The 27,675-nt window shown below is 39.0% G+C and overlaps 2 protein-coding genes across 6 annotated transcripts in view; both read right to left on the reverse strand.

Moving 5' to 3' along the window:
- Positions 1 to 12,072, reverse strand: part of dennd5a (DENN/MADD domain containing 5A) — a 30,763-nt gene extending 18,691 nt beyond the window's left edge. The window contains exons 1-4 of one of the 4 annotated variants that reach the window (XM_069693416.1): positions 11,822 to 12,072; positions 3,093 to 3,164; positions 2,170 to 2,279; positions 1,260 to 1,944 (exon numbers count right to left, since the gene is read on the reverse strand). In XM_069693416.1, coding sequence (XP_069549517.1) covers positions 1,260 to 1,944; positions 2,170 to 2,279; positions 3,093 to 3,164; positions 11,822 to 11,921 — 967 coding nt within the window. In that variant the 5' untranslated portion in view covers positions 11,922 to 12,072. The remainder of the gene's footprint in view (positions 1 to 1,259; positions 1,945 to 2,169; positions 2,280 to 3,092; positions 3,165 to 11,821) is intronic. The other 3 variants (XM_069693418.1, XM_069693417.1, XM_069693419.1) reach the window with 3 other exon arrangements.
- Positions 12,073 to 14,356: 2,284 nt separating this feature from the next.
- tmem41b (transmembrane protein 41B) lies at positions 14,357 to 26,294 on the reverse strand. Of its 2 annotated transcripts, none has more exons than XM_069693421.1 (7): positions 26,065 to 26,294; positions 23,301 to 23,415; positions 21,309 to 21,437; positions 20,641 to 20,734; positions 18,126 to 18,230; positions 16,884 to 17,022; positions 14,357 to 16,794 (listed from the first exon to the last, which is right to left on the reverse strand). In XM_069693421.1, exons 1-7 carry the CDS (start codon positions 26,159 to 26,161, stop codon positions 16,625 to 16,627), a joined length of 849 nt encoding a protein of 282 aa, XP_069549522.1. In that variant the 5' UTR covers positions 26,162 to 26,294; the 3' UTR covers positions 14,357 to 16,624. The 2 variants fall into 2 exon arrangements, with proteins under 2 accessions (XP_069549522.1, XP_069549521.1); XM_069693420.1 differs by having other exon boundaries at positions 23,301 to 23,418.
- Between the last annotated feature and the right edge of the window lie 1,381 nt (positions 26,295 to 27,675).

The raw sequence follows: 27,675 nt of genomic DNA on the forward strand, positions 1-27,675 counted from the left end.
TGAATTCCTGTGCTATTTTTAGCGCACGGCACACAGTCCTCTTCGTATTTGCTGAGCATCCCTCTTCTCGGTGTGTGGTGTCTCTTCGTAACAATCCCTCGCTTCTTCTCAGTGGAAGATTGCCAGGGCTTAATTCTACACAACTCCCTTCACATGTTCTGCAGTGATGAGCCTCATGGGGCTGAAAAGAGGCATGATGTCATTCCCAGCCAATAATAATCATGCTGGATCACTGCTATCCTCCCAGTCTCCAGGTTGCCTAGCAACACCACAGCTCTCCCCCTTAAGAGCTCCCTCCCCCCCCGGCCCCTGCCGTTTTGTAAACCATTTGCCTTCTCTTGCCATTGTAATGGATCCAATCAACACACCAGAGAGCATCCTTACGTGATCTTCTTGTTTTGCAGCACACACACATTCTCTCCAAAGAAACACACATTCTCTCCAAAAGAAAAAAACTACCTCTGCTCAGCAAATGTTAATATGAATGAATTGAGTCTTTACTGAAGAATTCCTGCTAATCAACAGGTGCTAACAGGGACTGAGCTCCTGCATTTTAGAAGTGCTAGAGGTTATTTTTCATCAAAGCTCCACTGAAAACAGGAAATGACTTGTCAGATTCTTGTAGTGTGTTTTGCTAAAGGAATAAAAAGCATAACCAGACAAATTAATGTCACCAAAAAGGTCATTTTTGTTCAAAATCAAAAGATTACCACTAGAAAAAAAAATTATTGAATGAATACCCTTCTCAAGGATGTCACTTTTCTAAGCTCCTGAAGGACGAAGAACCTTATCCCTAATGAGCCGGTACACTCCATCAGAGGAGCGTGCCTGACAGTCCAACAGCCATGGAAACCCCCGACAACCAAACTTCTTCAAATGTCAGATTGGACGGGGAGCATTCAAAAACCATGAAGTCTTAAAGCTGTCCGATAACCAGGTCCTCTGACAATATCTAGTCTCATGTCATGACAATGATACGTCTCCCAGCTCCAGAGAGATCTCACCTTTACAAACAGGATCACATGACCTCACAATTCTCAGAGATAATCTGTGATTTGTTACTGCTTCCAGCTCTTTAGAAAAACATGTATATGTTCCCATACTAATTAGGGTTTCAATGAAAGCTTTGCAACTTGTCTTTATGTTTTTAAGATGGTTGCAATGTGAGCCAGATGCTTGTGTACCTTTAATCAATGCACCGTAATGGGACTGGATGTTAAAGGTTGAACAGAGTGTAACAGTAGCAGACCACTACTTACGCTGAGAGTAGAGCAGTATCTGCATCTCGAGCAGGGCACAGGTGAACAGCTGAAGAACGTTCTCCACCCCGAGCAGATAAAACATTTCACCGATGGCAAAGTCAAAGAGCGGGAGCTCAGATGTGCTCGGCCTCTGGCACACCACAGGGCCGTAGACGCCTGAGAACTTGAGGGAACGCCCAGAGGGTGGCAGGGGCACCTCATAGAGGATGTTGTAGATGTAGCTCTCCAGCGGGAGGGGTGGGGGCTGTGGGGAAGTGACAGCCTGGTGAAGCTGCTGCAGCACCTTCCTGCAGGCCTGAGCGAAGGCCATGGGTGTTATCAGGCAGATGCACTTCGACACATACAGCGTGTCACGGCTGATGTCGTAAGAGTTGAAGCGCTGCAGACGGGAGATGGCGGGTGCAGCGTGCAGCACCGGGCGAGGCTGGGAGCGTTGGTGCCGCTGGTCCTCGGGTCCTTGCGGGGACGTGGGAGTGTGCAAGATGTCATACTGCTCTGCGTTGTGCATGTGGTAAAGAGTCTGCATGGCACTGCAGATCTGCTTACTGGTCACCTCCTCAAAGAAGGTGAGGGCAAAGCCATAGGTCCGAGAGCCGTCCTCTCTGGTGATAATAAAGGAGTGGAACTGTGGCTCTCGAGAGTCCATCTGCGTCCTGAACGACAGACCCTTCGGCATACACAGCTGTGGGAGGACACACACAAAAGGAATCATCATAAAGACTGAAACTAAAGGGAGATGCCTTTAACTTAGTTGTGCAGTTAGTACCAACTTTATCTGTGGTTTTGCATACATTTGCAAAGCAGAAATTGTAATTTAGTAAGACCAATTTCCACCCCTTTAATCCAGTTATATTATTATCATTAGAGGATATGAGGTCGTTATATTAGAAATGTGTAAAGATCATACCATGCCAACTGCATCCTGGTCAAATGGATTCCACTCCACATTGTCTGGATAGTGTGCTAGGACTTTGGATTTAAAGGTTCTCCTCAGTGGACTCTGCTCAAAATTCTCACCTGTAAGTCAAACAATGAGAGACGATGCAAAACAAAGTAGAGACAAACAGTTAGCAGGGGTTTCCAGGTATAAACAAAGGAGCAGGAGAATAGTCTGATCAGAAGCAGGCTTTAAGTGCCAGGCACAACTCCAGAAGAAAAAGCAAATCAGCATATTTGTCTTTAGCGGAAGATTGTATTGCATCATATAAAGCTGTCATCTGCATCTTGCTCCAGAAAGTTATTAAAATATTACACTCAAATAGCAGAATCTAATACTCGAAAATAGATGTTTTATCAAGTGAAAAAATGACCCTAATTTTACAGATCTTAATGCTTCTAGACAGCTTTAATGGCAATACAGAGGGATACACAAAATAATCAGTCACAGAAGCACAAATTGAGTTGATTTAAACCCAGAGTAAAGCAGAAGTGATGCACACACCAAGGCAGTACTGAACAGTCATTCAGAGTGTAGGGGGAGAGTAAACATGGACCAAGCGATGCCAGCGCAGGCAGCTCTGGATTTGTGTGTGTGTGTTTGAGAAACAGAAGCAGTGATTGTCAAACATCAGATCATTGTTCAGCTGCTGCTGAAGGAGGTGAGGGAGGCGGAGGAGGGGAAACATGAAACCAGGAGAAGTCAAGAGTGCACAAAACAAAAAGGGCAAGTCCCCAGACCTGTGCAGAAAATAACTGTGAAAACTCAAGATTTTCAAAAAGACAGGGCTGCTAAGAAAAATATAAAACACAAAGTGCACCAGGCTTAAGGTTGAAGGGTTAAAGCTGAGCTCAGGTTAGGAGGGAGAGGAGTGTGTGTGGTTGGAGGGTTACCTTCATTTTCCCCCGCCAATTTTCCTCTGGCCCCATCTCTGAATTTAGTAGCCTCTATATACTGGCATAAAGCTACACAACAAATAAAACAAAAATATAATTAAAAGCCTGGTTCGCAATGGGTAGGGCATCACTTCTCAGTTTGTGCAAACACGTCCTTGCAGCTCTGCTCTGAGAATCAGCAGCGCGCACACGCACGCACACACACACACACACACACACACACACACACACACACACACACACACACACACACACACACACACACACACACACACACACACACACACATCATTTCTCTGTCATAGTTTCTTCTTCTTTTAGAGATAATACAAATCCATCGCTCTGCCATGAATTATATTCAACACAAACACACTATAACAGTGAGCCATGCTCGCAGCTCTGTTAGGCTGTAAATAGGCACAGCAGATATGAGCTAAATGCTAATCTTAGCAGGCTAACATGTACCATATGAACCATGCTACTAATATGCTGCTGTTAAACTGGTGTGATGTTTACGATATCGATATAGTTTTTTGTCATCATAAATGTTGCTATTTAAGCAGCAGTCATATCTTTCTTAATGTTAATAAATCCAATAAGTGACCAAAATCAATGAACAATTAATTTATCTAACTAAAAAAAAAAATGACTGTCTATAGCCACAACCTGGTTACAGCTCATCCTTCGTGTCATAGAGTTCCACTGTTGCCCAAAAACAATAAATAAACACTTTAACGAGCCAAAGCTTTGAATTGGGAGACACGTTCCTTCATTACTGTTGCACACAGTTACTGTAGTTTATTTGGACTCGATCTTAAATATGCCCTAATGCTGCTGTAATTACTCACCAAGCACACTGAATGTGTATTAATCTGCAGCTATAAAAAAAAAAAAAATTTAATTCTCTACTCTTTTTTTAATAGCTTTTGCAAAAAACTACAGTATCCAATTTCTTTAGGAAATTACTGAGAATTTGTAAGACAAAAAAAAATTTGATTTGTAGGTTTGCTGACAGGGGAAGGAGGCTGCAAAATATTGAAAACATATTGAAGCATGTAATGCACAAATATTTGGAGAGAAATATAATGAAATAAATTTCAACATTTTAATTGAATGCTGAAAAAACATTTCAAGGTTTGACAAATAGATATAATATGTGGATCCCATCAGTAGACAGTCATGAGTTAGATTCCAGTGAATGACTGCTCTTGTATTGCAGCCCTGGAGCAGAGTAAGGTTATCTAACATTTTACATAAAAAAGACCCTTTGTACCCTTTGCAGCCAGGCAATGCTATTTGCCGTGTTCTTCGAGCATGACATTTGCCAAGCCCCAATGAAACCGCCCTGCCAGCACAAAAACACATTCATGCAGCATGTCAAAGGCCATGCCATCTACTCTTTTCTGTTAGCTACACCACGTCAGCTTCAAACTAAAGCTGCTCTCAGCCTAATGTGATCTATGAGATGTGAAACCAGGACTTTCCTCGCTGGACTTTTTGTGGACAATGTAGTCAGGGGTTAGGAAAGTCCATTTTCATCTCATTTATAATATGACTCAGTGCTGACACACACATCCACAGATAAGAAATGATCACCTCTCTCAAACCAGGTCATTACAATGAAACCTTCTGTCAGTGCTTATATTAGTAAGCACTAACTGAGAATCCTTTTATCAGGTAAATTGTTGACAATATCGGGCCATGAATGTACTCCCTTTATGTTATTTTCTTATTCTTCACAAATCCAACAGTAATTCAAAGCAACAAACATGTTCACATCAGCGTCTTCAGACCAAATAAACTAATCCTGGCACTGGACTAAAAGTCTTAAGGATTAAGTGGTTTAATCTGTGGGTTACTTTCATATTCAAACTGCCCACAGGGGAGAAACCAGGCCAGGAATGACAGTGACAAAAACGTCACCAACCAAAGACTGGTCAGACAGTGAGATTATCATATATAGTAGGGATGGGCAAAATCATTCATTCTCTTATCATTTTTTTTTATTCTACTATGATGATGTTTTGAATGTTAAACCACCATTTTTAAAAGAATTATTATTTGATTAAATACTGCATAGCTGAAATAACAACCTGATTTCCATTGTGTGCTTGTAAATGTGGGTCAATTCTCAAGACAGAAAGTGGTAGCAGACATGGAGCGCAATGATGGGACTTTAGGCTTTTTGTAAACTCCTTCAGTAATACAACAAACATCTGGAAGCAGCTGGCTGTGGAGTAAATTAGAGATGACATGCTGCTTTAGTCGACCAACATCCTCACTTCCTGTGAGGATTGTAAACCTGGTAAATTTATCCTCCTGCCTGTTTGTCTCAGCATTACAAATTAAAATGTAAACATTTCCTTTTGACTTTAAATAGGAAGACCTTATTAATCTCTCTGCTACGGTGCAACACAGGTGTTCTCTTGAACCAACACCTTCATCTGACAATTAGTGCTAACTACAAGCTACCCGCCTCACCTGGAGAGGACACTTCATGGACGTGAGCTCTCACAGGCTTAACAGTGTAAACATCCTCTGCATTTTGAACATTTTTCCAACAAACGGGCTGTGATGCCGTGAGAGTGTGGAGCTGTAGTGGGAGTAGAGCGTCACTGAGCTGTGGCTCCTCGTCCCGTGAGCCAGGGACCACCCACAGCTCAGACACCCGAACACCTACTGTAACATGGCCCACTACGCTACACATAAAAGGGAAGTGGCTCAAAGCTATAGTCGAGCACGACTCAACCTCCCGCAGCAGAATGTGGTGTACAGACTGCTGACGCTTCAGAATAGCTCAGCAGCAAAAACATCAACACTTATTCACCTCGAGGACGCAGCTCTGACGGAACATGATAGCTCACTCACAGCTTAAACTCACCACCTTCACAGCTCATAGTCCCCACTGAGACAATGAGGGTTGGTTTTTTTTAAGGATAAATGTTCTTTCTTTTTTTTGTTACAGTGTGGCAAGATTTCTAAACTGGCAGTTTACTGAAAACAAACACATGGACATCGGTGTCTTTCCTAATTCAAATCAATGGTTAACACCGGCATGCTGTTTCCTGGTTCGGTTTTGGACAAAATGTGCTTAAATGTCAAATAATTAATTTGACTACACTGGACTTGATGGAAACCAACATACTGGCACACTACAGGAGCTTTACATGCTTATCTTGCTCTCCTCTCCTCATTTAGAAATACAAATAGGCAGAATCTTGGAGATCATTTTCTGGCCAGACAACCTGCAACAAAACACCTTGCAGACAACGTAAAGGAAAGGGTACAAGATCAAAAGTAAAAGTCAATAAATCTATCTTTTTTATAACTAGATTACATCAACACCACCAACAATGCCAGCTGCTTTTCTGAATCTCACTTTATACCAAGAAATATATCATTTTATTTCCAAGTATTAAAATTTTACCCACATATCCATGCTAGATTGATTACAGTTTCAGTTAATGTCATATTGGAGTTAGTGTAATTACCAGCTTTCTACTTGTAAACAGTGTTCAGGTTAAAAACATCATTGTATCCAAACAACTGTTTTCTTCGGATATATCTTTGTACTTAACCCTCAAGTCAAACTGTACAGTAAAACAACCATCACTAAACATTTATATACTTCATGCAAATTACACTTGTGTATAGCAGCATTATCAAACTATTTCCTTGATGTGTGTTTTCATGATTGAACCAAATCCAGGAGCCAGGAACTGTCTCGTCCAAACGTCACGTAGTAATAATCTCTGTATAAATTGTACCTGTGCTTCTTCCACTTTGACAGGTCACGATGTCTGCTGTAAAAACAGTTCACCTATAAAGCCCTGTGACGTACACATGCTGCAGCCCAACATCCCAAGTTACACATCCAAGTTAACATTTTCAAATGCTGGTAAACATCAGTTCAAACATGTTCAAAACAGATTAGAGCTTTAATAATGAATGATGTTGAAATATGAAACAGATAAATTTGTGCCAAAGCAATGTCTACATCTTATCTGCAGCTAACAGGAAGTTGTTGTCAAGTAGAAATCTCTACATCATGAAGTGTTTTGACATAACTGAGCAGTCTGAAAATGAAGCTCACAGGATTGGACTGCAGAGAACCTTGACCTGCAGAAAACACTGTATGTCTCCGAGACAAAACTGTGCAGGTTTAATTACTCTGCCTTGTCGGGCAAGAATGTAAACATTCACCATTCAAGAGAACGTTCAACCCCTGAAAATCCCTCAGTCAAGGTTTTCCCAACACAACACTCAGTGGAAGTAGTTTTATGACCAACATTTGAATGTATTTGGTACCTAAATCAAGATTATTGTGAAAATAAAATCTGTTTTTGGGGTTTGTGTTATGTGGAAAAAGATTAAAAGCACCAAAGTAAAACCAGATCACGAGGTAATATTATGTTCAATAGGGAGTAGCTGTCCCCATTTTGAATTCCCATTGCAAATATGTATTTTAATGATACCCAAAATTTTACTGAACATGAAATAAATAAGAAAGAAGTAGAATACCAATCCAACAGCTTGAAATTTTACTCCACCAGTTTTCATTATTTCAATTTAGTTCCTAAGAGATTGTGTTTTGTCCATCATTTGGCATGGTGGAGAGAGTAGACACTACAATACCCATGAGCCTTGGCTGCTGTTGCCATGGAGAAAAAGCCCCAGAGACTGAATTAATCCCAAATTGAACTAGAATGGAAAAGTGAATTGATTGAAGCTGTAGATTCTGCAGTCAGTTTTCTCAGCCCTGTAATCCTTCGCTCTTGACTGTTGCTAACGGTGCATGTCACTAATTTTAAACTCTAAGATTGGATGTTTCTTGCCAAATTGCGCGATGGGAGTCATCGTTAACATCTCCCCAGAGTATTTATGTACGCAGGCTTGTACCGACAACTTTTTATCAAAGAACCAAATATTTTCAAATGCAGTTTTTTTCTTTTTTTTTAGCGTTGGTACTGATGATTTAACTGGGAGAGTTTCATACGCCTCCAGCTGTGAGCCATGTAGCCTTACATGGTACAAATGAATTAGAACGACAAACAACTTGTCAACTCGCAACTACTTTATAAATTGATTAATGAAAAGACTGATAGTTGTATCTATAATGAAACAAGTCACTAATCACCAAATCACAAACCTATAAGCCAGAACTTCAATGAGGTAACGTGCGGCCAGGTCCTCCATTTGTGAATGAGTCTGGATGTAAAGATCATGATACACTTGGCCCTCAAAGGGCTGTGAGATATCTAATCAATCTTCAAACTGCATCCAAAATTATACCGATACATTTTCAAACAGATTTTTAAAACACAGACCCGTTACAGGCCCGTAAATAAACAACTCCGGGTGAAAATATGAAAGCACACATTATGCATTTAAAGCCAGCTTTCATGTTGAGCCATTCATCCTCATTTGTTTGCTGAGTGGGATTGGGGGAGAGCGAGGCTGCCTGGGAGATTCAAAAGCATGTTTAGCATTTGAATAAGTGGAGGCTGTCTGCAAGTGTACTTCTGTCCCTCCGCTCCCTGTGCTTCCAGTGTCGCAAGGCAGCAGGGTCATACATATGCTAATCTGATCCTCACTGCTGACAAACACTGTGCTTAGAGAAAGTTTTGGTCATTTCTTTGTGTTTCACTGTACACGAATCACCACTGCGTCATATTAAAAAATAGAAACATACATCGGTTGTGTTATATCCCTGAAGGAAACCACCAGAGAATCTGATTAGGCCCATTTCATTCATGGCACCTGTTATCTAACAACGGTTTTGCCAGCAAAGTTTGAGGCTTTAATTCATTGAAAACATTTAAATCATTATGTGTGTCTGAATACACAGGCATCTGATCAGTAATTACAATAATTACTAAGAGATGTTTTATGATGACCAAAACTGATCTTAGATTACAGGCATTTATTTAGAAATAACAGTTCTAACAGTATTTAATCGGGCTGCAACTGATGATTATTTTTTTACATGAATTAACCTGCTGGCTGTTTTTCTAGTTCTGGCAATTAATATCTGGCATCATCTATGGAAGTCAAGATATAATAAAAAAATGAAACGCTGCAATTAACAACTAAGTTCTTAACATATTTCGTCTTTTAAATTTACATGATTAATTGTTTGGTCTAAAAAAATGACTGCCACAATTCCCTCAAGCCGAAGGTCTTGTTTACCAATGTCTCATTTTGTCCACCGATCAGTCCAACACCCAAAGATATAAATTTTACCATCCTATGACAAAGACCAAAGGAAAATTGTAACTACTGAGCAGGTGGAGCCAATTTACACTGACCATTTTTCAATTACTTTATCGTTGAACATGAGACATAGTTTAAATTTCTGTCTACCAACTGAAAATGTGAACATTTTCTTCCCATTTTTGACAATCAAATTGTTGCAGAATTTCCCACCTTCTACATTTTCTACCAAAATACCCAGATGGCCTCATAAATGACAACAGAAACATTATGGGAGTTTGCAATAGCGAGAGTATTTGGTTTCACAGTGAAAAGGTGTGGAAGCTCTTGGTTAAAAAAAGAAGAAGAAAAAAAGAATCCATCACAAGTATAAGAAAGTATAAGATGAGAAGCTTCTCATCATTTTCTTTTATTTTTTCTGAATAACATAATAAAAGGGTAGACTTTAACGTACACTAACCTACAGCAGACGTTGAGCTGATTTAATCATATTTAGCGTGTAAAAATGGAATTTCCATAGCACTTCCTCTCTTGAACTCAAAACTGAAACAGACGATAGGGGCAAGCCCCTAACCTCTTTCTACAGTAAAGAGCAGCAACCTGCAGTAAGTAGCACAGCTTCAGTGATGTTTGACCTCAGAGCCCCAGTTTGTACGTCTGTGCACTTTCAGGTGGTTACATTTCTGTCATGTCAGAGTGTTTTAAAAGAAATCTTATCTCACACCCAGGAAGAAATATGCATTTCTAAGCCACAAAGCCAACTTGACAGGTCATTTGAGAACAGTATTTTCTATTAAATCTATATACATGTCAAAAACAAACATTGTGTTCGCTCTCTTGAACATTTAGGAAACGCTCTCGAAGTAGAAAATTCAGGTTTACTGTGAATGGAAAGCAGATTTAATTGCATTATTATAGGCAGTTATTTAGTCTGGGTAATTTCACATACTTTGGTTCTGCTCATGGTAGTTCTCAATAATTAAACAGAATAGTGCATGTTTTGGGGCTTCCGTTCATTTCATAAATAAAAGTGGAAAACAGGAAGTTAATTATAGGAAATAAAAATAGGAAGTAGAGAGGTTGAGTCTTTGGAAAGTAAAAAGGATTTTTTTGATTTTAGTCATTCCTTAAAGAAGAAAAAAAACACTTTCGTTCAGCTACAACATCAGGCCTCTCACTACCTGCCGAGTCACAATAAATCACTGATGTGGGACAGAAAATAAAAAGAAAGGAGATCAAATTAACTCTTCACTGAAGTCAACTGTGTTGTTAAAGATTTTTTTGTTTTTGTTGATATGACTAAATAATAGTAAAAAAAAATGTCTGAACTAATCAGACTGCTATCTGAAGCTGTAAAGAGCAGAGACTTGATCAACACCTCAACACAGTCATCAACAAGCTTTAAGATAATTCATAATTCACTGATATGTAGGTTTATGCAGGCATATAAAACTAGAAGACTTATTTGGTCGAGTGTTGTATGTCTTTGAAACTGAACATATTTTCAGTATTTTGTCATATCTTCAATAATATCATTATCACAGAAATATCCATGTCATCCATCTAAAGTATATACAATCTGGTAAAAGCTCTGGGTGTAGACCAACTGATATTACCTCACCATGTCATGTGTTGCCCAACCCGAATGAAAGATGCTGTCAACATAACACCAGGGCTCAGACTGTACCAGGGACCTTCAGGCCACAGTATCACATGCAGATATTTGCTGATTCCCTCTCATTTAATCACATGCCATGCTCATGGGGGGTAAAAAAAAAAAAAAATCACAATGACTGAGTCGAAGTCCCTGAAACAAACAGCATCCAGGCTGTGTCACGACCTATTGTACTCTTGTTAGATGTTTCAGCTGTTTGTATAATTGTTTGTGGAGGGAAGGGTGTGCCCTCTGAGGGGCTTACATGAAGAGGAGGGTTACATGCACAGTGGGGGTCTCTGGTGAATGGGGGAGTGGGGGGGGGAGCTTTTTTTTTTTGGGGCCTGGGGCATCTGACAGGTTAATCTGCCCGCGCGTGTTGCTACCTCGATACCTGATCTCCTCCACATAACACTGACAGCGAGGAGCCGGTGTGACATCCTCATCATACGTTACATCAGGGTTATACCACAGCCGACAATAAAGTGTTGCCCACATCAAAATACGTGTCGCTGCGCAGCACTAACATCCGATCACTGAGCAAACATGGAGAATAAAAATGAGAAGGGACGACCTTAAAATGAATGTCAGTGCGTTCAAGTAGAAAAACAAGGCAGTAATCCCCCTCGCTGCTCATCGAGCATTACAAACAACCAGGATGAGAGGAGATGGGCTAGGCCGGACGGTACGCTCGCTGGGTATTCATCTCCGTGACCAGCACCGTATGCCCTACCAGTTAATAAAACACGAGCACGTTAAGACACAGTAAAGGCTGAATAACATCGTTACGACACCCGCTTCGTCCCTTGTTTGTTCCAGCGTCAGCCCGACATTTACCCCCAACAGCTAACGTGCTTACCGGACAGTTCGTCGGGTTCCAGCCCGCTTTCGGTGTCGAGTCCGCAGATCACCAAATAATCTGCGAACCGGCAGGAACACGAGCTGAAGCCGGTGGTCATTTTGAGACTGGTCCGGTGGTACCCTTATCCCCTCAACAGGGAGCATATTAAAGGAACTCTGAGAAGTGATTTCTCCCTGCCATTACGGATGATGCGTTCACTGCGGAGCCTGAAAATCACTACCGATACTGGGCTAACCTGTTCAGTTAGCTCACAGCAACGGCCATGACGCATCCGGCTCGAGCCTTCATAATAAAGCGTCCGGAAGAAGAAAGCGTCCTTCAGAATAAAACGTCAACTCCACCAATCCAAACACAATAAACTTTAATTTGATGTCAAACTTCACAAAATCACCATAAATAATTCCTGCCTGTCATTTAATCTCTGTACAAGGCTTTTAAAAACACGAATTCAAAGGAGAAATACACAACGGAATACATATAACAAATTACAATTTATAAATAAAAAGAATACAAATATAAATAGTTTTCATCTATTGGAAATGATTAATATGTAGAAACAATATATCGAATGACTTTGAGTTAAGGGAAAGTATATACAGTACTACCAATTTGTTATAAATTTAGAAGTATTTTGAAGAAATACAAGTCAATTTAAGTCAAACTTACTTTACAACAGTTACATTTGAGGATCAAAACTGACACCAAGTTGTCACACTTCACCTTCAATTTATAATCTAAATTGTCAACTAATCTGCAGTGGTTTAAGTCTAAAAAGTGAGCTCTAGTTGCACAGTAATGAAAGTCCTGGACTCTTTTCTTCTTTCATTAACACAGTTTGAGTAATGGACCCAACGACTGACCATCTTTTGTAGGTGAGACAAAGGGAAGGGGAAAGTGGGAAAGGAGAGGAGGGCAGAGAGGATACATTTGGAAAACCTTTAAATGGGGGGGACCGGGTTTCCCAATTGTCAGCCCAAGTGGCAGAAAAGTTTAGAGAGAGATTGATATATCTCCCACAAAAGATGTTGTTATACAAGGCTGACCTGATTCTACATCTGTTGCTTACGAAAGAAGTCACCTCATGTCCGTCCCATCCGCCCACCCCTTTCTAGTGAACAGGATATCTCAGGAACAACTGCAGGGAATTTCTTTATATTTGGAAAAAACATTCAATTTTATAAGGGTTGAACTGGTAAGATTTTGGTGGTCAAAGGTCACTGTGATCTTATGTCTTTTTCAGCCATTATTCAACACCATAACTGAGGAACAGAAGAGGAGACTGTGACCATATTTTATATTTATGCCAGACACTGAGTTGGTGGCGCTAATCTTGGGTGTCATCTTGAATCTGTGCTGATTGCATTGATCTTCTGTCCTGCCAAATTGATGCAATGCAAGCATGTGAACACATTTAAGTACCCTACATACCATCATATGCGTCTGTACAGCCACGGATGTAAAGTGCAACTTGACTGATCGCCGAAGGCAAACAACCGCAAGGTGGTGATTCTTTATTACCAGAAAAACATCCGAATTTCATGCTTTGATTTTATGTGTTGGAAAGGTTTTTCATTTGTTCTTTGCGTACATTATTCAGATAAGTCTTTATGTTGTGAACATTGTTGGAAAAGGTTGGGTGCTGATAGGACTTAAAGTGACATGTTTTTTGGTTGTTTTTTTTTGGTTAATTTCTTTTGATCTTGTGTTTGCAAAATCATACTGGGCTGATTTTTTTTTTTTTTTTTTTATAAAACAGCAACTTCACATTTAACATATTTTTAAGGTTCTCGACAACAAAAAAATGGATTGATGAGCTCAAATGTTTTAAAATCTATGCTGCTAATCTGAATTTAATGTTAAAGAAAATCTATTTGCCACCATAAAGTATATTTTATTTCATCATTAGATAAGCCATTTCACCAGCATGTAATCAAAGAAAAATATAGTAACCTGCTTACAAATCTACACACTGATCCAGTTTTTCTTCTTTTTCCATCAAGAAAAATCATGGTGTTGTCATCTCTTTTAATGCAGGGACGTGTTTTTAATGTTTACTTTTACTATTAAATTAAACTTCCTCTGATTAACACATTTTATAAAACATTTACACTGCAGCACACACTACAGTACGTTACTGTGAATAGGTGAAAGTCGTATCATGCTAGCAGACCACTGCACAGCAGGTTTGTTACAATGTCACCACCGGGTGGCACTAAACTCTCACTTTAGTTTTGTGAGAGCAGCTACTGTGTCAAGTACGGTATTTACATTAACATGTGTTTGCAGTTCAATTAGCACACTAAGTTTTCAGCTACACTTAACAATTGTATGGGCTACAGCATTTAATGCTTTTGTTTGCATCATATCATATAGAATCATATAAATTCACTGCATGTTATGACATTCAAAAAAAGCAGAAGATTTATCTACCAGCTTGATACATATTGGCTAGGAAACCCCAAATTTGAAGAATTCGATATTTATCATCAATAATTAAACAGGTTCTCTATACAGATGATTCTCAGAACTCAATTACATTCTATAAAGATAATTTTAATGATTAAATAAATATAAAAACAGATTAGATAGGGACAGAAAGCTGCAATCTGTAAACACTTCATACTACAATACATTACTTCTCAGTACAAAATAATATTGCCTTTAGAAATTTTAACAGGAGGTCACACAAGAATGAGCTTAAAACTTTGATTGGGTAGCTGGATGAAAACCACCAATAACATGTCCAATTTGAGGATATGTTCAGCATGAAGTTTAGAATAGGTAAATGTTTTAATAATTTAGGAAAGAGGAAACAAAATAATTTCAAATCTACAAGTTTATATTTCTTGGCAGATTTAGCATCAAGGAAAACATAACACAAATGAATCATAGCTTCTATTTAAATATGAAGAAAAAAAATTAACATTTTTAGGAATCAGTTTATAACATTTTACTGCTTTACTGAACCATTTACTCAATGTCCATTTTCCAAGACAACAGTGTAATTCAGGTGTACAATTGCAGCTCTCATAAAACAGTAAGAACCATAAAAACAACATAGCTAATGTAGTATTGTTTTTGTGTTTAAATCAATGAATGTTTATGTAGTCATTTGTAATGTGCGTTTGAGAGGTTAATGATTTTACAGTAGTTCAGTAAGTCCGTTGTGTATTAAGACATTAAAGAAAAAACAGAACACCTCAAAATGCACAACTACCTCTAGATGTGCAATTTTAAGAAATTATGGATACGTCTGTTGTATAAGAACTGTTACCTGCATGTACATTCACTGCATTAATGTCTCTGGTATCCATCCAGAAAGGTTTTAAACAGCAGCAATAAGTTACCCCCTGTACACAGGCAACACATCTAAATACCGAAAAAGAAAAAAAAAATCTGTAAGGTTTGCTATCAGAGGACACAATTAGCCATCAAAATTTTTTTTTAAAGAACACAAACTAGCAACATAAATCAGGCTTCATAATATTTTTCCCCAGGTGAAGAATGGAGTAACTAAAAGCAAGGTAAGGCTTGGATACCACACAGTCTGTTCGAGGTCATCGGTGTGTCACCTCTGGTATGGACAACATCACCAGTTCTATACTGGCATAGCAAACATCATGGGGGCAGAGATGAACACATATAATCACAGTAGACACACGGAAGTGCATTACTAGCACTTCATCCAAAACTTGAGAACCCATCTGACCCTTTGATTTTTCAAATTTACAAACAAAGACAAACCAGTTTTTCTTTTCACAACCCTTTCTGGGTTGCAGGCAAGTTTCCACACACAAATCAATGTGCATTAAATTCACTACTTGATTAAAAAAAAAAAAAAAAAAAAAAATCAAACTTGGAGTTTGCCATTCTGCAGTATAGACCTGTGAGAAAATATTACATCAGTTTTGTCTGTTATTTACAAGTTGCAGTAACAAAGTGCTGCTTTAGGCTACTAATATGAACAGAGATGGATGAAAACAAAAGGGTATATTGTGTGGCGGTGGGTCCAGGCACCTTTTGAGGAAGAACATGTCAACAAATGATGAACTTGTTTCTTCTCCACAATTTTCATTTTTTCTTACTGCATATGTTTACCAAGGCAAGAACCAGGTACCACAATTTCACAAAAAAACAAACATCCCCTTTCAACACTAGTGACAGTTATTGCTGTGATGGTACACTTCAATAGGTAGAAATTAAACACAAGCATGTTAAAATAAATATCAAAAAGGGAATGGGAGTTAAAGGTGCTACCAAAAGGATGCAGTAATTGATATGCTACTGCCAAAGCAAACTTTTGTTGCAGTAATGTAAGATGTTTACAAGAGCATCAACAAGGTATTGATGAGTTTCTTAAAAAATAAGAAAAAGTTGACTATATGGAGCAATTGGTACTTGCAATCAAATAAAGCATCCTACATGTAGCACCTTTAACTGTCTGACAAGAAATATAAAGTAATGATCAATGCCTTAAACTGAAAAAAAAAAAATCCAACAAAAAACCCCCACACAATTTCCCTTATTTACAAGATGTGCCACAATCAACAACATGAGTCACAGAAACCAAAAGCAAACTTGTGCAAGCAGCGGCCAGTTTATACTTTACCTAACATCAGGAACAACCCACCACTGCATGCATTTTGTGTTCAGTGAGTGCTTGTTGTGCACAGAGATTCACACCTGCAGCTGTGTATGAGACCGATGCAGAGCACCTTGAGTGACAGCTGCATGTTCCTGAGCCGAGGGAAGGGGATGTTGGGATCAGCCAGCAGATGAGGTGCTGCAGTGTTTAGTGCTCTACTCTAGTTTCTGCTGCAGCTTTTTCTGGAAGCAGACTGGCAAGATCGAGAGCACAGCGAGAACACCAAGTACAGCCAGGGAGTTCCAGGACACAGCCTCGCCAGCTGTTGTCAGCTTGTACAGTGTTGTACCAGCATTGATCGCTACAAAGGATGGGGGTGCCACTCCTGTCAATCAGCCAGAACAAAAAAAAGGGTGAGGCAGTGACATTAATAATATGAAAATAAAATGAAACAGCAGGGATAGACATTCTTACCAAGAAAGGTACCGATGAAGAAAACCCCCAAAGGCACATTGATGACGGGCGAGGTGATGTTGATGAACCAGTTGGGAAGAAAGGGGGTTATCCTCAGAAAGATGATGTAATTGATCAAATGATCTCTATGCTTGTCAACCTGCCAGCAAAAAGTCATGAGCAGAACCAAGTTACACTGGTGCAAAACATTGTGATCCAATACAACAGCTCTGCAATAAATTCTCTCTGGGAGGTTTGTATTGTCATGTGGAATATTAAGATTACATTTCAGACTACAATACAACACCACCATTAACTAAGGATGCACCGTTCCAATACTGATATTGAAGAGTATATCAGTCCATACTGACTCATTTAGCTGGGTCAGTATCAGTGACAATGGGGCTGATCAATACAATTCTAAGTTTACGTCTACATGCTCGTTCAATGTCATGCATCAGCAGTCAGCCAATAGACCGAGCCATTTTGCTGAAAGGAAGAGGGCGGGAGCTGCACGCATGAAGGGAGCCAACCACAAAGTGGCAGCTGTTTGAAGGCATTTCACACTGTGAGGTCAAGCCGGACGTTGCCTAAAAGACATCTCTTCCACATAGGGAGGCTGACAGCTAATCATTAAACTCTGGTATTGCATCGGGATTCGGTACTGGCTGATTCACAAAGCCCAGCTATCAGTACAGGGATGGAAAAAGTCAGATTGATGCATCCATTAACAATGGCATTAAACAGCTTCAGTGTCTTTGTGTGGAGCTGCAACAATCAGTCAATTAATCAGTTAGTCTATTGACAGAAGATTATTTGGCAACAATTTTAATCAATTAATTGTTTTTGACCATTTTCAAAACAAAATTGTAATCATCCGTTTCTCATGTGTGACCATTTGCTGCTTTGCAACTTTTCTTTGTCATATAAGGATTTTGGAAGCTAATTTTAATAAATAATCTTGTGCTTTGGGAAACTCATTCACTATTAAATCACATAAATAATCATTAGAATAGTCAATAAAGAATATAATCATTAGTTGAAGCCCAACCTTTGTCATTATAGTCATTTTACAGTACTTCTTTTTGGAAAAACATACTTTAGCCCCCAAAATTCCCATATAGAATTACTCTCAAAGTATCAATAAAATCGGAGTACAGCACAGTTGTACTGGTAATTACATATAACTTTAAAAAAAATAAAAACCTGCTGAAAACAAACATCTCAAAGAAAAGATTTCTCATTTACTGTGAACGCTCTTACCTGCTGGGACCATTTCTGCGCTCTCTCCGTGAGATATTTGTAGACCATGGGTCTGCCCACCAGATATGACAGCATATAGCAGAAAGAAGCACCGAGGCCAGAACACTGCCGACACACAAAACACCATTACTGCATGAAGCATAGGATCACAAAAAACCCACAACAATCTCATGGCTGCAATTAATAAAAAAATCATTGCTTACTTCCACAAACATATAACTGCAAGTTGACCTAAAAGTGTGTCTCATTATGTAAATCTCTGTGACTGCTATTTAAAATTTTAGCAGCAGTGATGTATACAGTGGTGTGAAAAAGTGTTTGCCCCCTTCCTGATTTCCAATTTTTTTGCATGTCTGTCACACTTAAATGTTTCAGATCATCAAACAAATTTAAATATTAGTCAAATATAACACAAGTAAACACAAAATGCAGTTTTTAAATGAAGGTTTTTATTATTAAGGGAGAAAAAAAAATCCAAACCCACATGGCCCTGTGTGAAAAAGTGTTTGCCCCCTCCTGTTAAAACATAACTTAACTGTGGTTTATCACACCTGAGTTCAATTTCTCTAGCCACACCCAGGCCTGATTACTGCCACACCTGTTCTCAATCAAGAAATCACTTAAATAGGACCTGCCTGACAAAGTGAAGTAGACCAAAAGATCCTCAAAAGATAGACATCATGCCGAGATCCAAAGAAATTCAGGAACAAATGAGAAAGAAAATAATTGAGATCTACCAGTCTGGAAAAGGTTATAAAGCCATTTCTAAAGCTTTGGGACTCCAGCGAACCACAGTGAGAGCCATTATCCACAAATGGAGAAAACATGGAACACTGGTGAACCTTCCCAGGAGTGGCCGGCCGACCAAAATTACCCCAAGAGCACAGCGACGACTCATCCGAGAGCTCACAAAAGACCCCACAACAACATCCAAAGAACTGCAGGCCTCACTTGCCTCAGTTAAGGTCAGTGTTCATGACTCCACCATAAGAAAGAGACTGGGCAAAAATGGCCTGCATGGCAGAGTTCCAAGACCAAAACCACCGCTGAGCAAAAACAACATTAAGGCTCGTCTCATTTTTGCTAGAAAACATCTTGATGATCCCCAAGACTTTTGGGAAAATACTCTGTGGACTGACGAGACAAAAGTTGAACTTTTTGGAAGGTGTGTGTCCCATTACATCTGGCGTAAAAGCAACACCGCATTTCAGAAAAAGAACATCATACCAACAGTAAAATATGGTGGTGGTGGTGTGATGGTCTGGGGCTGTTTTGCTGCTTCAGGACCTGGAAGACTCGCTGTGATAAATGGAACCATGAATTCTATTGTCTACCAAAAAAATCCTGAAGGAGAATGTCCGGCCATCTGTTCGTGACCTCAAGCTGAAGCCAACTTGGGTTCTGCAGCAGGACAATGATCCAAAACACACCAGCAAGTCCACCTCTGAATGGCTGAAGAAAAACAAAATGAAGACTTTGGAGTGGCCTAGTCAAAGTCCTGACCTGAATCCTATTGAGATGCTGTGGCATGACCTTAAAAAGGAGGTTCGTCCTGGAAAACCCTCCAATGTGGCTGAATTACAACAACTCTGCAAAGATGAGTCGGACAAAATTCCTCCACAGCTGTAAAAGACTCATTGCAAGTTATCGCAAACGCTTGATTGCAGTTGTTGCTGATAAGGGTGGCCCAACCAGTTATTGGGTTTAGGGGGCAAACACTTTTTCACACAGGGCCATGTGGGTTTGGATTTTTTTTTCTCCCTTAATAATAAAAACCTTCATTTAAAAACTGCATTTTGTGTTTACTTGTGCAATCTTTGACTAATATTTAAATTTGTTTGATGATCTGAAACATTTAAATGACAGTCATGCAAAAAAATAAGAAATCAGGAAGGGAGCAAACACTTTTTCACACCACTGTAGATGTGTTAAAAACACAGGGAACTATTTCAAAGAAGAGGTTGAGGGTTTTGGTGGTTTTACACTTTTACCACAACCCTTCCTGGTTGAAACTGCAAAAGCATCATGTTTTAGTCTGAAGAAAAACTGCACACATTGTAATCTTACCAACATTAAACAAACATGGGACCACAGCTGTTGCAGAAAAGAAAAAAGTCCAACCTAGAATGGCCATAACTCTGACTATGATGCAATGCAGCCACATTACTTGCTAGAAATTGAAGTCCTGCTGTCAAACTGTTAACTTTTATGAAATCTAAATGGAACTCTTGCTGAGCATGTTCAACAATTCCCAAATAGTATTTAGTTCTTTACAAAAACATAAGCACAGCCAATGCCGATTTAGAAAAAAAAAATTTACACTGCTGTTTGTGTTGACCAGCTTTAAATTGTCAACCGTAATTTCACTGAAATCTGAAGTTTACAGAGGAAAAATCCATCTTTGGAAAACAGATGAGTATTCAAATCTTTAATTTCCCAACCAAGTCCCCAGTTAATCATATAACAACACATTATTTGTTTTCAATCATATATGTTTGATCCTGTTCTTACTCACCAAGCAGACTAAGGAAAGAGCCAGGGGGAAAGGGTAAAGATATCCAGACAGGATGCTGAGGAAGATCGATCCAGGGATTGCAAATGTCTGAAGGCTGATAAAATCGTCAAGGTGAACGACTTTGCAAAAACATACAGTGAACACACAGGTGTAGCCACGTAAACCGATTAACAATAATAAATACGACTAAGGTATATTCCTCTCTGTCCTGCAGTCCCTCTGTTGAATCTTTGATTTCATACTGTACATTTAAGTGACGAAAAAAAAAAAAAAAAAGGCGTTTTAGGTGGCAGAGATGCTCCTGGGCAGGTTTTGTTAGCCCACAGATATTTATAACGTGTCAGGAGTGCAGACCAGAAGATTCAATCAAGGAAATAACTGATGGAGCTGTAAACATAGTTTGTCATGGTGGCATCCAATGATCATGAACTAGCAGCCCAAAAACTATTTTGAGACAAGAAATCCATAAAAAAAAATAAAAAAAAAAAAAAAAAAAGAGTAAAATGCTGACCTCAGTTAACGATAAATTAACTGCTGCCACAAACTATCGCTGCAAACCAGACTATCAACCACGGCCTGAAGTAAACAAGGCAATTTTGACAACATTCTCAACAGAAAGAGCAGAGATATATTTTTCCAAAAGATGCACACATTTTCTCAAAGGATACAAAATATATGTTGCAAAGTAGGCCACCAACACCTGGGTATAGTAGGTGTCTTTGTATTTGGACAGCACCGTTCCCAATGCTTTGGCATCATCCATGTCTTTAGGGATCTTGATTTTCTCCATTTCATCACTGAAAAAAAAAACAATAATTCTGTTAATATTTCCATGTTTTTTGACACGTTCAAATGTAGCATAGAAATATAGCAAGCAGAACGTTTTTTTGTTTTTAAAAAAAATTAATTTGTACCACTGCTGCTCAACATCCGCGCTTCATTTGACATTGGTTAGAATAATATGGTTCGCGACAGGTTTGTTCCAAATAAAGGGAGGGTGAGTGTAGAGGCTGACCTGTTGAACATATAATGTGCCCCAGCAGCTAATGCTTGCTCTAATTCAGATACATATATAAAAAAAAATACATAATTGATTGTTTTGGCAGATGCACACATATACATTAAATTTTAAAATGTTCTCTAACATCTATGAGGAAACAGATATTTATAAGTATTGGCCTATATACTGTTTGAATCAGATACAATACCACTGTGAATTGTATTCCTTCAGTTCTGCATTTTGAGCAGTGTGCTATTCTGTGCTAGGTTATGTTTACAATAATACAACATATATGTATGCCATATCATATTACTTACACATAAAGTCGTATTATCAACTATTAATCCCAAGGTGTAGACAAAAGGCTGTGTTTGTGAATGAGAGTGATACTGCTGGGCCAAACCAAAAGGTTACAGGGGGTCTGCAACCTTTGGGGTCATATTCTGTTTCTCTTTGAAGTGCTGTGTAAAACCAAAAGGTCACAGGGGGAGGTCTGTGACCTTTGGGGTCACATACTGTTGTTCTTTGAGTCATAAACAGGAACAAACTGCTGTCGCGAGAACTCCAGGGTGTGAAGGAAGACAACCACCACCTCGACCAATCAACAAAGGACATCACCACACATGACTTTTTGGTTCCTGTACTATAAGAAGACTGGATCAGGGAAAGTCAGGAGGTCAGACTTCGTGAACTGACACATACTCTGTTGCGGTCAGGGAAACATAGTCTGGACCCAGAGCTCTGTAAACGGATTATTCTGTGGCTGTTAAAAAAATACCTTGAAGCCTGACATCTTCTCCTATTGCCTCATTGAAAGAACACGCAGGACTGGGGGCTTTACACATATTGTCTTTGTACTAGCAGGAGCCCAAGTCCAACAGCAGTATGCCAAAATTAGTAGCTCAGTTTTACCTCCCCTGAAAAATAACAGTCATTCTCACGGTATTCAACTGAAAGACTTGGAAAAAGCTCCTCCCACTGCTGTCCTGTCTCCTTTGGTGCATTTACCAGTCTCAGCCAGTTTGCCAGAAACAAACTCAGACTGGTCCAGAGCCCCACAAGCCTCCTGGCTAACAACGTCGTGCCTATCTAACAAGGAACAGCATCTACCTCTCTTTGTTTGGTGACCTATTAACTCTTTGACTTACTTTTTTACAGACAATACTTTCCATGCACAGTCAAACCCATCTGCACACAAATAGTCTGTGTTATACTCCTTTTGTATTAAGTGTCATTTACACGTGACTCTGTCATCACCACTTATTTTTCGAGCCTTGCTGATGCTGAACATCACAAAGTCATGTATCCCACACAGCAGAACTGTGAAAATAAAAGTCTCCCGAAAAGAAATTCCCTCTGATCATTAGTGTTTTTAGGTAAGAAAACAGGTTACAGCTTTCATTACCACACCTAATACTAAAACAAGCAAACCAGATAATTCACCGACTTCACTGCACTGTGCAAAGCATTTTGTAACTGTAAAAGTTTTCTGAGATCATTATATTATTATTAATAATATATTTTCAAAATTTTTTTAATGATCTTTTTACATTTTAAACACAAACAATATTATTAATACATAATAGGTCAAAATTTTCTAAATATGGACATTGTCATGCCTCACTTTTAATCAAGTTTAATAATTGATAAAGCAACTTACTCAGGAAGCTCTGGGAAGTTCATGTATACCAGGTACATGGCTGAGGCCGAGCAGGCGAAGATGGACACCAGAATCAGTAGAGACATGCGTGCTGAGCCTCCTACACTATATTCAGCTTCTGAGGGAAAAGAAAGAAATTTATCCCAAAATGAAAAGTTTACCATTTAACCAAACGAGCCAACAGGGAGCCTTGTGTAATTTGTTCTGTGTTTTGCATCACTTGTTCAAGCCCTACAGGGCACTGAGTCTCCCCAGTGAGACAGACTGTTGCTAAGACCGTCTGTTTCATAATGCTTTCAATAAACACATAATAACAAGGAAACAGTGTAACATTTATTCATTTAAAACGTCAGCTAAAGATATTCTGCGATATTTAACAGAACATTTTAATCATTTAGCAGTGAACTGTTTTGTTTGTTTGTTTATTTGTCAAACCAACTGCAGCACTTTAGAAATATGTTGGGAGAACCTGGTAGGCAATAGCAAATTATTAATAACAACTTAACACTATTTATGACTGATTAACAAACTGATACGGAAAGCACATCCCAACCACACATATTCATTACACTGCTGCTGACACTGAAAAATATTTCCAAAGCTTATAGTTCTGGCTCAGGTTGGACCTGGTCCAGTCAAGTCAAGCAAAAGTGACACTGTTATAACAATATAAAACTGACATGCCACTTTATTATTTGGTATTGATCCTGGGTAAATAAATAAAGTGATTGTAACCATTGTGAAGTTAGAATTTACAGTATTAGTTTTAGCAATGTATTCCTGATAAACTGGCAGCTGAGAGTAAAATCTAAGATATTTCAATGACTTACTGGATGGTTTAGATAACAAATTCTAGTTTGGGCTTCGTGTCATCATGCTGGTAACACGAAGGAACACAACTTCATAACACGGTATTGTCATCAGCTTGGAGGGTTTTTCTGGCTCTGTTACACCACTGTCATCATGCTCACCCACATCGCATTATTTTATATCAAGCAGCATTCTGTGTTTTTGTTTTTACAGAAAAAAATGGATATACAAGTTCTGGTAAACTTCTTATCTGGGGTTGTTGAGCTGGTGGTTTGGACAACAAGAAAGAGTAAAGTTTGGGAGGAACCACACTTTGACACAGGGCTGGAGGAAGGTTGAAGGTTGGATGTATGGAGATACTCGGGTATAAATGGGCTCTAGATGTTTTATGTGCAGTGGAAGTTAATGGAGGTCTAACATTACGTGTCAAAATAATTGATTTAAATGTATTTGAAAAGTTAACAGATTTCTTTTAATTTAGTTGTTCATGGTTTTTATCTTTAAACAGATGTGTCTATTTTTAAATGCTGTATGCTACCTTTGATTAGGGCTAGGCGAGATGGTCAAAATCAAATATCACCATATATATTTTTGAACAAACATCTCAATATTGATTTGTTGATGTTTATTGCTACAATATTGTTGGGATGACTCTTGGTACGTTCAAAACAATTTTTGGACTAATAATCATCAGTAATGTGGAGATAAAGCCAAATAACACAACAAAAAGTGGTAAATTCACAAAATGACTTACTGCAATGCAGCTTTTAAAAACAGGAGATGATGACATATCAATAATATGAAATTCAAACTCTAAAGACAATGTGATCTCATATCACAGTATGAATAAAATAACAATGTCCAGCCCAGTCGTAGGGCAAAATAAAAGGGATCTTTAAAGTGTAATACTCCCCGTTATCCTTATTCAAACTTAGCCACTTTAGACAGGAATGTCCAGGACAAAGTGATCAAATGTAATTAAGTACATGTACTCAAGTATTGTACTTGAAGGAGTTTTTAGGTATTTATATTTTATTTTAGTATTTCCATTTCATGCCCCTTAAACACATCTATTACATAATTTTTCCGAGGCAAATACTGTACCGTTTACTCCACTACATTTATCAGACAGCTGCGGTTAGTAGTTAATTTACAACTCAAAACTGTCACACATACAAACATACGACACTCTTGTGAAATATAGACCATTGCTAATTTTAATTTAAAACAGCTCCACGTCCACCAACAACAATAAAACACTGATTACATACTTCTCTATCAGCAATAACGATCCAATCATGTATAACAATCAAAAGAGTTATTTTATTATAAAGGAGTACCGTTACTTATATGTTACTTTTAATGCTTGGTGACCTTTAACATCATGTTTACAGGGAGTTTCTCTGTTGTGTTGTACAGCTTAGTTTAGAGGATTTGAACGCTTCCCACGCGGTGTGGTCGCAGTCAGCACTCTTCGTTGACCTCACTTGGTAATAAAACGTTCAGAGATTTAAGGTTTTTCTCTCGGTTTCACCTTCATAATAGTGACCAGTCTGTCTCTGAACACTAAATAGACCAGGGACATATTTCAGATGACTCTGCGTTGTACTTTTCATGAGCTTTAGCGTTGTGAAGCTAACGGTCGTCGGCTAATTTAAGCTAGCTGGATCCTGCTAACATTAGCTCCTGCTCGGTACTTCAAAGTTAATAAATAACTAAATAAATAAATAAAAAAGTCGACGTTGCCAAATGGATCTCCCCCCCCCCCCCCCCCCCCCCCCCCCCCCCCCCCCCCCCCCCCCCCCCCCCCCCCCCCCCCCCCCCCCCCCCCCCCCCCCCCCCCCCCCCCCCCCCCCCCCCCCCCCCCCCCGTCATCATTCTGTACCACCAACGGGTGTATGGTTTCCTCTTCTTTCCCCTTCAGGTTAACAGTAAGCCGCCACCGTGAACCCACCTTTCAGTAACGGAGAGTCGGTCGTATTCGCCTTCATGTCCTCCTGCGTCGAAGACAAACCGTCCGTCTCTCGTTTTTCTCTCCGCTTTTTGGCCATTTTCTAGGACGACGTTTGAGGTTCACCACGGTACCGCGTTTGTGTGTGTGTGTGTGTGTGTGTGTGTGTAACCGCAACAGCCGGCGGGTGGAGTGACACCGGTGTGCTGGTGATCGTCTGCTGACTCGTTACACCGGCTGACCTTTAACCTTCCGATCCAGCAGCCCACCGAGCACCATCCAGAACAGCGCCCCCAGCGGCAGCTGCAGAAAACGCCCTCCAGCGACGTTCGGTCTCCACTGCCACAGAGTTCATTTGTTTGGATGAATTTATCCCATTTTCAGGGATTAAAAAAAGGACCTCAATGAAATGAAAATATGATCTTGTAGTATTTTACATTTTATACACCTCATCTGACAGTATCTGTGTCAATATTTTTGGTTTTACAGACAAAGGTACAAAGATGACGATATATAGATTAAACTGGCAAACACTAGGTGTGTGGTAAACTTTACCAAAAATTAAATCAACATCAACATTTTATTTGTCGGCCAACTACAGAAACAGAGACTTTAAGTAGCTCATAATGAGGATGGTGTGGGAGTGAAATGTTTGTGGCTGCAGGAATGAACACTTTACAATCTGATAAATTAGAATTTTGACTGAATGACTCTGAAAATAAAATGATCTTAGGTTTATCACACGTACCCTTTAGTAACTATTGTACACCACCAATCACAGCTACGGAGACCCAGCTGTCTCTTAATGGGATACTAATCATTTTGTTTTATGCAATTTTTTTGTCTATCTGGACCCGCAGTCTAATAAAATGTTGGAGTAATGGTGTTTAGTATTGTTGAATTATATTGAAGAGAATGTTTCTTTCATGTCAATGTACGAACGTTGTTCGTCTTTCCTCTACCAGTAATCATCTGACGAAGCCTCAGATTTATCTTCTGTGCCTGTTTATAAAACTGGATATTTAGTAGTTCACACTAGCTCCACCTGCAGCAGCTACAACAGTAACATGCTGCTCACACACTAATGATTCACTATTAATCTTGATGTCATTTATATAATGATATACCAGTCAGAGGGACCAAACCAGTACTTTAATATTTTAACTACATTTTAGCTGTGAATGCCTTGTAATGCAGTATATTCATTATTCATGTTGATGTATTTGTAGTAGTTTTACCCATAAGTAAATGATCTCAATACTTCTTCCACCACTGCTGATATCCATTGTTTTGTCCTTAATGGTGCTAAAACACTTACTGTATTATTACCCTCTATTCAACAATTTGCACGACATGTATAATGGTCAACAGAAGTCTGCAGGCGATAGTTATGATCTGTAACATGTTCTGATGTAGTTGAAGGTCAGATTACAGTAGTTTGTGGAAGGATCACAGTATATATTTTGGATTATGATGAAACGATAATTGAACGGTATCACAGGCTATACAACGGAAAGTCTTTAAAACTTTTTTTTTTTAAAAAGTCCTTTTGTTATTTGAAGAATACCAAGAAATGAAATCATCCAAAATAACGGATTTTTTTTAATTTTTTTT

Source organism: Brachyistius frenatus, unplaced genomic scaffold, assembly GCF_029030835.1.
Source record: "Brachyistius frenatus isolate BFR_SWC_R1_liver_20210118 unplaced genomic scaffold, ASM2903083v1 Contig_15, whole genome shotgun sequence".
Classification (NCBI taxonomy): Eukaryota; Metazoa; Chordata; class Actinopteri; family Embiotocidae; genus Brachyistius; species Brachyistius frenatus.